This window comes from Adiantum capillus-veneris, chromosome 15 (assembly GCF_014529385.1).
Source record: "Adiantum capillus-veneris isolate H3 chromosome 15, ASM1452938v2, whole genome shotgun sequence".
Classification (NCBI taxonomy): Eukaryota; Viridiplantae; Streptophyta; class Polypodiopsida; order Polypodiales; family Pteridaceae; genus Adiantum; species Adiantum capillus-veneris.
In genome coordinates this window covers 111,056,804-111,071,769 of record NC_140945.1, presented here as the reverse complement: position 1 = coordinate 111,071,769, position 14,966 = coordinate 111,056,804, and the positions used below count along the sequence as shown (strand labels likewise).

Genomic DNA, 14,966 nt, shown 5'->3' with positions numbered 1-14,966 from the left:
GAATCCTGAAGATGGTAAAATCTTAAGGAGTAGGATGCAATTTTTAACGAACAAAATATGTACAAAGATTACTTGGAAAGAAAACAAACAAAAGAAACAGGTGATGAGTACATGGAGCTTGAGGATGGTGAAGACTCAAGGACTGTAAACGGTGACAATGTGCAACGTCAACCAGATGAGGAGCCTCAACCTGTTCCTCGAAGACCTACAAGAGCAAGTAGACCTCTAGAAAGGTTTGTTACTTCCTTCAACCATCTCTTGATCTCAGATTCTAGAGAGCCGAAATCATACGAAGAAGCTATGCAACACGAATCCAAAGAAGAATGGACGAAAAGCATGCAAGTGGAGATGGACTCACTACATCGCAACCAAACATGGGAGTTGGTTGAGTTGCCTAAAGGTAAGCGGGCACTTCAAAAAAAATGGGTGTACAAGCTGAAGGAAGAAGAAGGTGGGAAGAAAAGGTACAAGTCTAGGCTTGTGGTAAAAGGTATTGACTTCAATGAAATATTTTCTCCTGTTGTAAAAATGAACTCAATTAGGCTTTGTCTTCAATGAAAGGTATTGACTTCAATGAAAGGTATTGACTTCAAAGAAAGGTATTGACTTTAATGAAATATTTTCTCCTGTTGTAAAAATGAACTCAATTAGGCTTTGTCTTAAGCCTTGTGGCTGCTCATGATCTAAATCTTGAGTAAATGGATGTAAATACGGCATTCCCTCACGGTGACTTAGAGGAGGAAATTTACATGCTTCAATTAAAGGGGTATAAAGTAAAAGGTAAGGAAAAAATGGTTTGCAGATTAAAGAAAATCTTGTATGGTTTAAAACAGGCGTCAAGAAAATGGTACTTGAAGTTTGATCGATGGATGTTGGATCATGGATTCACAAGATGCAATTCAGATCACTGCGTCTACACGAAGAATTTGGGAGATGGGAAATTCATTATCCTAATGTTGTATGTTGATGACATGCTGATTGCAAGTGCTAACATGCAGGACATCAAAGACCTAAAAGAGGAGCTGTCTAAATCTTTTTCAATGAAAGATTTAGGTGTTGCAATGAGGATACTTGGTACAAAAATATCAAGGGACAGGACGAAGAAGACAATAAAGCTATCTCAAGAGGATTACATCAAGAAGGTACTAGAAAGGTTTGCAATGCAAAATGCAAAACCCGTTTCTACACCTTTGGTTGGTCACTTTAAACTAACAAAGGATATGTGTCCAAAGACAGAAGAGGAGATAGCCTATATGTCTAAAGTTTCATATGCTGCAGTGGTAGGTTCTCTAATGTATGCTGTGGTCCGGACAAGGTCACACATTGCACATGTAGTGGGAGTTGTGAATAGGTTCATGGACAACCTAGGTAAAGAGCATTGGCAAGCTATGAAGTGGATAGTTAGGTATCTAAAAGGGACAACAACAAATGCTTTGTATTTTGGAGGAACTGATATTTTTCTTCAAGGGTATGCTGATGCAGATATGGCAGGTGACAAAGATACTCGAAGGAGCACTATGGGCTATGTCTTCACGATCGGAGGCACAGTAGTAAGCTGAGCTTCAAAGCTGCAGAAAGTGGTCTCACTTTCTACCACGGAAGCAGAGTATGTAGCAATGACGGAGGCAAGCAAAGAAATTATGTGGCTTCACAGATTCTTAGAAGAGCTTGGATTCAAACAAGACAATTGTGTCTTGTACAGTGATAGCCAAAGCGCTATCCATCTTGCGAAGAACTCAGTCTTTCAATCAAGGACAAAGCACATTGAGGTGAGATATCACTTCATACGCACTCTTTTGGAAGAGGGACAGCTAAAGCTAGGAAAGGTGCATACAAGTGAAAATCCTGCAGACATGTTTACAAAAGTGGTCAACAAGGAGAAGTTGAGCTTTTGCTCATCTTCAATCGACATTCAAGGATAAGAAGCGAGGATGGAAAGCACTCACGGGTTTGGTCTGGAGATCAGTCTCCAAGTGGGAGATTGTTAAGTATGGAGCTTGATTTACCCCTTGTAATTTTCTGTGGTAAAAATGCACATTTGTAAGGCCCCCATTATGAGGAGAAGCCATCATGCATGAGAAAAAATAACTCGCCAAAAAATAAAATAACTTGCCGGAAAATAAAATCACTCGCCGGAATATTATGGTCGGAAAGTGGTCGAAAAATAACCGATCAGTTGGTCGGTTGGTCGGTGGCCGGTAGTCAATGCCCGGTGGCCGGTGGTCGGAGGTCAATGGCCGGTGGCCGAATTCAAAAGCGGACTTGTCTTCTCAAGGGCGGCCACACATGGGCAGATTGGAGGGTCCGATTTAAACTTATCTACACAAGGGCGGCTACACATGGCTGCCTCTCATGAGAGAGGGCAGCCCTTTTGGTCTATAAAAGGAGGCCATTTCTACACACATTTGATAGTGTGAAGTTGATGCAACAAGGTGAGTGTGAGGTGGTGAGAGTGAAGCAAGGCGGGAGCTCTATTAAGGGTATAATCCCTTTGTAAACTACTTCTTGTTTTGAAGTACTAAATCCATTGAGTGGCTGATTTCTCGTGGACGTAGCCCACATTGGGTGAACCACGTATATCGTGTGTACTCTCTCTCTCTCTCTCTCTCTCTCTCTCTCTCTCTCTCTCTCTCTCTCTCTCTCTCTCTCTCTCTACTCTATAATCTATAATCTCTTGTGTGTGAAATCTATCTCTCTCCATTAAGTAATCTACTCAAATATCTATTTAGTTACGTCTTATTTCCTAACAGTCATGTGGTATTCAGTCCTTGGCCCTAATCATCCGGGAAATCATAGACACCAAGGGCTTCTCCATCCATCAGTACTGTCAGCTCTGCTATGATGATCAACTGAGGGGCCCCGTATCTCCACTCCATACAGCATGGCCAAAGTGACCAAAGTGTCAAAGAGCCAAAGCTTTATCCGAGGTTCTTAGAACTGAACCTGCGAACATATCCTCTCAAGTCTCCCCAATGCTGCATAGGCTCTGGTCAATCGCGTATCTGCTGCATGCCTCAGGAAAAATACTGGACCACTGAAAACTGCCCAAGATAAGTGTATGTATCTGCATACTCAACAGTCTCTCGACCATATGTAAGAGTGGGGACAGACCTCCTTACCCACTGCGTCCTGGTGTTAAACACCATTACCTTGGTCTTACCAAGGTTCACAGACAATCCACTGTCCCGTGAAAATACATGCAATGCATCCAAATGACGCTGCATCCCCTCTGGTGGATCTGAATCAACACAATATCATCAGCATATAATAGCAATGGAATCCATGTCCCTGCAAGCTGAGCACCTCTATCACCCTCTACACGTACATAATCTAAAAAATCATCTACATATACCCCAAAGAGAGTCAGCGATAGGGGACAACCCTGCTTCACCCCAATGGTAGAGTGAACCATGTCCGACATGCCCTGAGTAGTGCGTACTTGTCCTACCACTGTCATGTATAAAGCTAAAATCCCTCAGATCAGCTCTGTGGGCATCCCCATGTCTTGCAATCTACGTATGAGTCTGGCTCGTGGCATTGTATCAAAGGCTTTGCGGAAATCCACAAAGCTACAATATATCCTCCTGCCAACCATGGTGTCTACCCTCCTCAATAATGGCTCTGAGTGTCAAAATCTGGTCAAGAGTTGAGAAGCCTCTCTTGAACCCTGCCTGTCCTGCTGCCTGTATGCCCTCTCTCTCTCTCTGCCCATCCACTCAACTCATGCTCCAAAATTGATGCATATAGCCTAGCCAGAGTGGGGTAATTGCCGGGAAGCATAGGATCTCCCTACTTGAAGATAGTCACAATAGTGGACATACTCCAAGTCTCATGGAAACCCTCGTACATGTCTCTATTAAACATCATAGAAAGAGGCTCTACAAGCATATCTCGGGCATGGATAAAGTGCTCTGCTACCAGACCATCATGATCATGTGCTCTTCCTGTCTTCATCTTGTCAATGGATTTCCTTACCCTCTCAGAAGTAAGGAAAGTACATGTTTCTGGGCATGCCTCTGGAGGGTTAGGCAAAGGTGGCTGCCCCGATGCTTTATAGAGAGATGATAGCATATTCCCCCATGTCTTTGTGGAAGTGATGGCTGGCTATGGAGAGTGCTCATTGAAAAGCCTCCATGCCTCACTAGAGTCCTGACTCATAAACAACTGATACAGATCACGCTCTAGTTGAGATATGTAAGCCCTCTTCTTTCCTCTCACTAGGCGACAAGAAATAATCCGTGATTGTCTATGTGTAGTAGTACCCATGAGCACCTCCCTCAGTAATCTGATCCTCATCTCTCTACACTCCTCATCATACCAAGTGTTTTGAGGCATGCTCCCAGATTGTCTGTGTGTAGGCTGGCTGTGGGGATATGCCTCTGATGTTACATCGTGGAGCGTCTCTGTCAGAATCTGGATGATCTCATCTAGTGGTCGTCCTGGCTCCTGAGTGCATAGCTTCCTATATATCTCATCAGTGTACACGGGATCCGTCTCCCTCGTGTGGAGGCCTCTCCTAATGGAGCTGTGCTGAACTAGAACGATAGAGTGAAAGACAAGATTGGGCTGCATTGTTTGGGCCTATTTGGTATCTTGGTGGTGGGGTCAATGGTTGCACCCCAAGGTCGATATGATCTTTCCCTCACGTAATTCTTGTTTTGAAAACACTCACTTTCTTCATGGTTGGTCCATTTTTTCTCAGTTGCACACCACTTCAAGATACGTTGTGCTTTCTATGTGCGCCTGCATGCGAGAGAGAGAGAGAGAGAGAGAGAGAGAGAGAGAGAGAGAGAGATGAGATTTTTGTGTGTAGTTTCTTGAAAGCAACTCGCCACCATTATCATCTCTTTGTATTGGTTTTTTTGTGTGCAAGCAGATAACACAAGTGGAAAGGGAGATGAAGGAGTGGAAAGCAGAGATGGAAGGATGGTGGAAGGAGAAGGAAAACCTTCTTCAAATGTTCCTCAACGAAGGCACGCAATGGAAGAAGGAGAAAGAGGACCTGCACGTAGAGATACAAGCACTTAAGATGGGTTCACAAGCACTCAAAGAAGAGGTCTCAGCCCTCAAGTGAGAGCTTGCTGATAGAGCAAGCAATGGACTAGAGGAAGGTGAAGTCCAGCCCTTGGTGATCGAGGAAATCAAGGTCATCAAGGAACAGGTACGGATGATCAAAGAGGAAGAGAAACAGAATGGGACAAAGACGTCTCCGTGGGTGGATGTAATCACGAAGGCACAGAAGAAGGCGGATGAGACCGAGAAATGGATAGAAGTCACTAATAAAGGGAAAGGGAAAGAAACCACATATATCCTCACTCCTACAATCATCAACATGAATTTAGAAGAAGAGTAGCGAAGGAATACTAGAGCTCTGCACATACGAATAACCGGTCTAAAAGACCGAAATGATGTGGAAGGGGAAGTCGAATAACTTCTCCGCATGATGGGTAGTGAGACTACTCATACAAAGGCATGAAGGGTAGGGAAGAAGACACAATGAAATGGGGAGACTTCAAAGGAAAGAGCTCTAATCATGCGGTTCCCATCCATGGAGGCAAACAAGGACTTCTTGAAGAAGCGTCCTACACTAAAGAAAACGGGCATATTTGTTGGAGATGACCTCACGCTCACACATCATGCTCATATGAAAGAAGTTATGCTCGAGATAATGACAGCTTGAGATGGAGAAGGGGAAAGTGGCCTTCTATAGGGATGGATGAGTCGTTATTCTGGAGAAGCGCCCCGCATGACGGTGTGAGACCTGTGGGATTGCACTCAGACTGGCTACATTGAATTGTAATGAATCTTTGCACCTTGATGTAGGGACCTTTGAGGATAGTTTCATAGGGAGAGACATCATTTTCTACTCTAAGACGCATCAGGCCCCGGGGCAATCCATGCCCCATGTGAGAATACCTGTGAGGACTCAAAGAAAATCATGGAAAGCAAAATGAGACAAAATGAAAGCAAAAAGGCTAAAAGAGAAAACTACCTTAGAAATTGAGCTGCAACAAACCAAAGAGTACTTGAAATGTGCAAAAGGCTCATAGAGATAGCTCAAGCTCTAAGGGAGCCAGAAAAACAAAACTTCCCTAGACCAGAAGTATCAATCCGCAAAAGGGATGGGGAGAGTGAGCACAAAGGAAACAAACCAAAAATGGGTACAATGACACAAAACAAACCAAAGGCAAAACCAATACCTATAAACAAGGTGGGTGATTACTATGAAGGAGAAGAAGAGATAACCACATTGCTAATGGAACATAAAGGGATAAAAGCTATTGCTATACTTGATAGTGGGGTTGGAGTGGCCATTGCCACCAAAGAGATACGGGAGAAATGGGGAAGACCAGCTCTTAGAAAGATAAGGATGAAATTGAAACTTGTAGATGGTTATGTTGAGAGACCTATAGGTATGTGGAATAGATTATAGCAACATCTTGTGGGAGAAGAAGAGATAACCACATTGCCAATGGAACATAAAGGGATAAAAACTATTGCTACAAAGAGTACTTGAAATGTGCAAAAGGCTAGTCAATGCATAGCTGACGAGATTTTCATTAGGGATCTGTGCTACAAAAACTAGGAAGAATTCCAAGATTCACAAGATGATGTTCTTCCAGAAATAGATGCAAAGGATGAGCTATTGAGTAGCTCTAAAAATGAAACAAAACCAAAAGAAAAAGAGGCGATCTTCCACAATTTCCCTAACCAAATATCCAAAAGACAAGAAAGGTATTGCACAAAATAAGTGAGAAAACAAAAGCAGATGAGAGGAAACCTATGACTCTTATGAAACACAATTTTTGATGCTCTTAGGAGCAACAAATTGTGTCAAGGATAAGATCACATAGCGATATACGAAACCTGCTTCAACAAAGACAAATTTAAAGAAACAAAGCAAACCAAAAACCAAATACACAACTGAGACATCATCGAGAATGACAAAAACTGAACGTAAACGAGAATATCAAAAATTAAAGAAAACCTTGAAAGAGGTTTGGACAACAGAGATGGAGAGTGAAGGAGACTCAGATAGTGATCAATTAAATGCACCCTCTCACTACAAGAGATATACATAGTTTAGCAATAAATGAAAGAACTTAAGGAACTAGGGACATCATACAATGGTCTTGACAAAGGCAAGCGCATCAATTTAGCTGAACCAAGAGAGAAATAAAATCCGACATACATTATCACTGACCTCACAAAGGAGGAAGAGCAGATCTTGATAGCCACACTCTCAAAGAGTATAAAGATGTGTTTGCATGATCAAGATCTTAAAGGCGTAGATCCAAATAGCTTCCAACATATGATACCCCTTAAGAGTGATGTGAAACCGCACAAACAACGTCCCTATAAGTACAATGAAACCTTTGTTGTGAAGAAGATCAAGGAGGAGATAGACAAGCTTAAGGAGGCAGAGTTTATATATGAGATTGAGAACACAGATTGTGTTTCTCCAATTGTGGTAATACCCAAGAAAAATAGGAAGTTACAACTATGTGTACACCTCAAACAGATAAATGTAGCTACTATAAGAGACAACTATCCCCTACCTATTACATATCATGTGATAGGATGATCTGCAAGAAGGGAAGCTTATAGATTTCTTGATGGTTGTTCAAGATATAACCAACTTGCATTAAAGCCAGAGGATCAACATAAGACATCTTTTGCTACAGAATGGGGCATATTTGCTTATAGAGTGACACCGTTTGGCCTAACCAACGCACCTGCCACATTCTAGAGGTTGATGAGTCATGCATTTAAGGAATATCTAAGACATTTCTTAGAGATACATGGATGAATTATGCATGCATTTTCTATTGAGAAATGAGCACATAGAACACTTAAAAAAGATCTTTGAAAAATGTAGAACATATTGTATCTACTTAAATCCAGAGAAATGTGTCTTCATGGTAAGACATGGAAATAATATTTTAGGGCACATCGTGTCCAAGAACGACATTTCTATGGGTCTTGAGAAGATGAAAGTGATTAATGCTCTACCAAGGCCTACAAAAGTTAAGGAAGTAAAAGAATTTATGGGCCATTGCAGATACTATAGATGATTTATCTATATGTATGCCATTATTGTCAAACCTCTCTACTCTCTTATCACAAAGTTTGAGTGGACCAATGAATATGAGGAAGCATTCTACACATTGAAGCGGAGATTTATTTCTGCTCCAATTTTGAAAGCTCCTTATTGGACACAGATTTTTCATGTCCACATTGATGCATCAGCCTATGCTATATGATGCATTCTAGCATAGCTTGGAGAGAACAACATGGATTTTCAAATCAATTATTCTAACAGACATTTAAATAGTGCACAGAAGAATTACGTGACCACAAAAAAAGAAGGGTTAGGAATGTTTATGCAGTGAAGAAGTTTACAACTTCCGTTGATGGAGTCCATTTGCATAGATCTACTTTTACATCGTTAGTGATTTTCTTGCAGAAGCTGGCAACAACAACTTGCTTAGATCCTTAAATCCCTGAGTATTTTCTCTGAGCCATTCTCTTTCTGGAGCTCTCACACGATTCACAAGATGCCACATTAGGTACATGCATATTGCACGGACATATTTTTGAGATGTAAAGAAAAAAAACACTGTGTTCATGACATGGATTGGGGCACCATATCTCCACATCCACTCTTGGGTGGCGACCACGCATCACCCTCCTCGTATTCCCTCATCTGGGCTTCAGAGAACCTATGGGTGAGAATGAGACAACATCTGTGGTGGCACTTGATCCATTCCAATGCAAAGCTTTGGTACAACGTAGCACGTCACAATCCAAAGGATCATTGCCTGCAAGACCTCTCTGTTGAGCCTTCGCTTGTTCTTGCGTCCTCTTACCTGTGGCCCCCACCCTGACTACTCTGAAACCAATGCAGGGAGTCTCCATGTCCGGAGCTTCAGAATTGGTACGTTGAAAGTTGTCACAAGAACACTTCCGGTCGGGTCGTGATCGACCCTTGCTTCTCATTCCAATTTCCATGCCCCAAAAACCTTTGGAAACACTATGAGGCAAAACTTAAGATTCCAATTTCCATGCCATTCCCTGTAGATCAGCAAAAGCCCTCGAAAATGAAAGAAGAAATTGAAGGCTATAAATAAGAGCTGAAGATTTAAAGCAAAGTATCTGCCAGAAGCGACCTTTTGGCGATGTCATCTCCAAGCATAAGGTCGCTGCATTTCATCAGTGCTGGTTACATCACTGCACTCAAATTACTTTATGCAACTCAAGGCTGTCACGTTGCATGAAGAAATGCACCCAAGTTACTCGATACAACTCAAGGAACGAGTCTTCGCCTCTGACTTAAAAGCTTGTGCAAAGCTCAATGACCTGGAGAGAGGCCTTGCAATTCATCTCGAGGTTGCTAGACTGAACTTGGTCCATAAAGCCCTTCACATTGGTGCATCGCTTATTGATATGTATGCAAGGTGTGGACTCCTTAACAGAGCACAGCAAGTGTTTGATCAGCTTGATACTCCTGATGTTGTGTGCTGGAATGCTTTGATGACAGGATACACTCAACATGGGTTCGGTGAGGAAGCACTCAATCGTTTTGAGCTGATGAAGTACAGAGGCATTTTCCCAGATGCTAACTCATTGGTTTGCTGCTTGAAGGCTTGTAGGAGCGTAAATTCTATCGATAAGTGTCAAGCAATACATGCTGACATTGAAAGATGGGGTTTACTGGAAAAGGAGCTTGAGGTGGGCAACACCCTGGTTGATATTTATACTAAGTTTGGCCTGATTGCTGAAGCGAAGCAAGTGTTAGTGATGCTTCCTGCTCGAGATGTCATATCTTGGACTGCACTTATTTCTGGATATGCAGATCATGGACCTAGTGGAGAGGCTTTCAATTGTTTTGATCGCATGCAAAAAGAGGGTGTTGTCCCTGATGCTGTGACATACGTTTGCATGTTGAAAGCCTGCGGTGGTGAAGACTCTGTTGAAAAGGGTGAACAAATGCATGCAGAGATTGAAAAGCAAGGATTGTTTGGGAAAAATTTTCTCGTCGGGAGAACCTTAATTGACATGTATGTCAAGTGTGGCGTAATTGGAAGGGCACGACAACTTTTCAACAGGTTATCAGCTCCAGATTTGGTATCTTGGACTTCATTAATTGCTGGATATGCAGAGCATGGACCTAGCGAGGAAGCCTTGTGGTGTTTTGAGAAGCTGCAACTTTGTGGTTTTTCCCCAGATGCAGTTACATTTGTGTGCTCCTTGAAAGCTTCTGGTTGCATAGGTGCACTAGGCAATGGCCAAGAAATACATGCAGAGGTGGAAAGGCAGGGATTGCTTGATTGTAATATTGTTCTTGGTAATGCCTTGGTGGACATGTACGCCAAATGTGGCATGCTTAGGCTGGCACAAGAAGTTTTTGGTAGGCTTCATGTTAAAGATGTCGTCTCATGGAATGCGTTGATCACTGGTTACACTGAATATGGTTGGAACACTGAAGCTATAATGCATTTTGAGAAAATGCAACTTGAAGGCATCTTTCCAAATGCTGCCACGCTTGTGTGGAGCTTGAAAGCTTGTGGCACCAGTGGGGATGTAGAAAAATGCAGGGAAATCCATGCTGAGATTGATAGGCGGGGGATGTTAGAGACAGATCTCGTGGTCGGCAGCACTCTGGTTGACATGTATGGGAAATGTGGCTCATTCGTTCAAGCGCAAGAGGTCTTTGACAGACTTCCAGACAAAGATGTGTTGACTTGGAATGCCCTTATTGCAGGGTATGCTGAAAGTGGACAAGATGAGCAAGCACTCAAGTGTCTTTATAGAATGCAACATACAGGTGTCTCTCCAAATGCTGCTACCTATGTGTGCAGCCTAAAAGCTTGTGGCAGCACTGGAGCCTCAGACAAGGGTATAGAACTACATAAACAAGTAGAAAGGCAGGGATTGCTCGAATCAAATCTTCCCGTCGGTAACAGCTTAATTGACATGTATACTAAATGTGGTTCACTTTCTCGAGCGTATGATGTTTTCCACAAGCTTCCAGTGAGGGATGTAATTTCATGGACTTCATTGATGTCAGGGTTTGCACAAGTTGGAGAAAGTGACGTGGTTTTCCAGTTCTTTGACAAAATGTTAGGAGAAGGTGTAAAGCCAAATCTAATCACTTTCTTGGTGCTTCTCACTGCATGCAGTCGGACTGGTCTTTATCATACAAGCCAAACCTACTTTGATGCCATGAGCAAAGACTATGGATTCAACCCTAGCCTTGAGCACCAGAATAGCTTAATTGATCTTTTTAGCCGTCTTGGGCACCTGGACAATGCTATCACTGTCATTCAAGAAATGCCTCTCTGTCCTAACCTTGCAGTGTGGCGCAGTGTGCTGGGTGCATGTAAGAAATGGGGAAATGTCGCGTTTGCAAACACAGCTTTTAAAGAGGCAGTGAGTTTGGACAAAAATAATGCTCCCCCTTATATTTTCATGTCTCAAATCCATGCTTCAACTCTCCTGGAGACGATGAATGATGAAGCTATTGTTGTGTGAGCTAGAGGGGCTTTAGTAAGAACGGTCACAGTTCTCCCTGAGGGTGTGCGCAGAGCGACCACTTTCAAGCACAATCAGACTTCATCTTCATAGTCACAGGAAATGGCAAACATAAACAGAAGCAATCAGGACTCAGAAGAAAGGAAACAGCTTTTTCTTGTGACAGATTGACCAGCAGAATAAGAAATGGCTTTGAAATTGCATGGGAGCTGGAAATGGGGAATTAGTTTTACAGCTCGAACCAGAGTTTCTTTTGTCTATTTTTGACAGGGATGTGAGAACATGCACTGGGTACCGGTTTTGCAAAACGACAACTGCACTGAGGCAACCTAAAACAAGAAGCTTCAAAAGTTGACTTTGTTGAAGTTGGCCACTTTCACCACTACAGCAGGATCTCTCGACTTGGGTGGGCCTGTTATCACAAAAGCTAGGCTCACCATGCCATCAGACTAATTAAAAAAGAGCTGCCCAATAAAATAGTGCAAATCAGGAGGTATCCAGGCTGCGCTCATTAGCATCCAGATACAAATTATCAAATACGCCAAGAGCACATGCAAAGCAAAGACTCCAGAAGTCGCAAACAAATGGTTACAGCACCCAAGAAAACAGGAGTAATGTGCAAAACAAAGCGACTCAAAGCAGAGACTCCACACTTCTTCAAACATATTCCTTCAGGCTTTGAAAGTGTGAGCAAAGAAAGATAGCTGTTGATGCAGTGGGTGAAGGGGGCAAGGAAGCACCCTTGGGGTCTCATCTGCCAATGCCACCATAAGTTGAAGAGCAGAAAGGTCGCCATTCAAGAGGGTCAGACAAGAAGATTGGTCTGAATGAGCAGCCATTGCCAAAGTGGCCTTCATAGAGGGAGGATTCCTTAGAAGAGCAGCAACCAAGGCTACATGTGCAATGAAAAGCTAGCAACCAGGGGAGCACGGCAGCGGTGCAAGGCCTCACACAAGCAACATACAGCACAGGCCATCATCAAAGGTAAAATGTGTGAAACAATTTATAATGTGCTGAGTACTGCTGCCCTTGTTGCAGATTGCAGGATAATGCCAAAAAGGCGATAACAACAGGCTCTGGACTATCTCAAATAATGCAGTATGAGGACATCCTCGACCTATTTGTGCATGCGCAAAGCCTGTGCTGCAATTGGAGCCATGGAAAAGCGGAACAAAGTTCATGCACAGATATTGATGGGGCTTCAACCTGGGTGGGTTCGTGCTTTGTTGGACGTGTATGCGAAGTGGAGTGCTTTTTACTGGATGAAAATTGTCCTGGAGAAGCTCTCTTCTTGTCTCTTTGGCAGGATTCTCTCAAAACAATGCAGAGATTTTGAAAAAGGGGTTGTTGGGGGAACAATTTGTGCTGGGGACATGGACGCTCTTTGCTGGATGCAGTGCCCTAGAGAAGCTCTCTTCTCATGATGTTGCCACTTGGTGTGCTCAGATTGCAGGATTTGCCTAATACAAGCAAGACCAGTGGTGCAACATGATTTCCAAAGAACTACATGTGAGAGAAAAGCATGGACTTGAACCAGTAGGCGGAAAAAGAGTAAAGTTGGAAAGAGTTATTTACAAAATAATGCGAATAATGGGATTTGAATCAAACCTATTCTACATGCATGTGCATGTTTTTTAATTTTCTATTAATCAATCAATGAAAAAATTTCTAGTCTTAATGATATTTTATCAAAATATTCCTCTCAAGAGGGGGTTCTCACATCCTCCCACCCTTAAGATGTGCTCGTCTCAAAAGTGTATCAGGATAAGCATTGTACAACAATTGTTCATCTTCTCAGGTTGCATCTTCTACAGGAAAGTTATACCACCGTGCATGGTCAAGGCTAGGCACGTATGCCTTTAGCAAGCTTACATGAAATACATTGTGTATTTTAAGATGAGGGGGATCATTGATCTTCTTAATGATAGGGTATGGCCTTCGATATTTTGGACTAAGCTTTATGTCATTCCCTAGAAATAAAGAACTCCTCTTTGGTCGAACTTGGAGGAAAACAAGGTCTCTCTCCTTGAAGTTTTGGTATGAGAGTTGGGTGTCTGCATATAGTTTTTGCCAAACTTGTGCAGCCTTGATCTGTTTTGAGCTGCTTTCATTTAATACTCCATTTTCTCTAGCATTTGTTCAAATGCTTCTACGATGTGCATAGGAATTTGACCATGTTAGCGAAGTGATGCATCTTTCATGGTAAGTTCTCAGACTCTGAGAGTGCTTATTATCTCCCCCTCTTTCCCACTCTCTCTCCTCCCTTGAAAAAGGTGTGATTACTCTCTCTCTCTCTCTCTCTCTCTCTCTCTCTCTCTCTCTCTCTCTCTCTAAGGCCTTGGATGGGAACATGACAATGCTTCTCTCTGAGGATAAGTTATAAGCAAACTCAACTAAAGGTAAGTAATTCTCCCATTGCTTTGGCTCTCTGCTACACCTAAGGTGCATTCTATGTTATACAAGGTACATACAATACACTTTAATCGATCGTATTATACAACAATCCCAATTAAACGAACGTATTATACGATATCACATCAACAAATCATCATTTTGTATAATTTCTTAGTAATTCGATCGAAATACATTTTGATCGAAATAAATTTTCTATATTTCACTGGTCCGCGAGCCTTCTACCATTGTGTGCATTTGTATTGAAAAATTTTCCTTGAGTTCACCCCAAAGGTGAACTCTAAAACTCAAATGAGCTTTTAATTAGAAGTAAAGTTTATTTTAATGAAAAATAGAAAATTTAAAGTTCATTTTAAATTGTGATATTTAGAAATAGTATGTCGATTAGAAAATTTGAATAATATATTTTGTGTAGAGTTTTTCTAAACACTTGAAAATAAATTAAAGTAAATTTAGTGATTCCTTATCTTGTGTAGAAAAAAATCACACTTGGAAGTGGTTTAATCTGACTTGAATTAGTAGTTACTTCTTTGTGTAGAGCCATGCTCACACTTAAAAGTAACTTAGGTAGATTTAGATCATGGTTGTTTGTCAAGTGTAGAGCAATGCTTAAAGTGGTGGAGTGATTTAGGTAAGTAGAACAGTAATTGTTTGCATTGTGTAAAGTTTGACTCACATTTAGAAGTGACTTTGAGATGGTAAATAGAAATTACCTGTCACATGTAGAGCTTGACTTCCATCTGAAGGTCATTTAAGTAGATTTAGGACATTGCCTATCATGTGTAGAATGAAATCTCACACCAAACATGAATTTTAAGATTGAAATAAACAATATACTAGGAAATGTTAATGCTTATGTTTATGGACATTGTAAATGGTTGTTGATTTTAAAATAAGATGGTAATGGTAATGATTTGATTTTTAAATAGAGTAGCAATGATTTGTATAGGTTGGAACTAATTTGAGCTACAATGTTGATAGATAGTCTTGTTGATGTTCACCAACCCCTTTACACTACT

At 41.8% G+C, this 14,966-nt stretch overlaps 1 protein-coding gene across 3 annotated transcripts; it reads left to right on the top strand.

The window, feature by feature from the left end:
• The first annotated feature begins 9,130 nt into the window (after nt 1–9,130).
• LOC147441272 (pentatricopeptide repeat-containing protein At4g33990-like) lies at nt 9,131–12,639 on the top strand. Of its 3 annotated transcripts, none has more exons than XM_086482955.1 (2): nt 9,321–9,458; nt 9,542–12,639. In XM_086482955.1, exons 1-2 carry the CDS (start codon nt 9,452–9,454, stop codon nt 11,533–11,535), a joined length of 2,001 nt encoding a protein of 666 aa, XP_086339081.1. In that variant the 5' UTR covers nt 9,321–9,451; the 3' UTR covers nt 11,536–12,639. The 3 variants fall into 3 exon arrangements, with proteins under 3 accessions (XP_086339080.1, XP_086339081.1, XP_086339082.1); XM_086482956.1 differs by having other exon boundaries at nt 9,439–9,562; nt 9,646–12,639; XM_086482954.1 differs by having other exon boundaries at nt 9,131–12,639.
• The last annotated feature ends 2,327 nt before the right edge of the window (nt 12,640–14,966 follow it).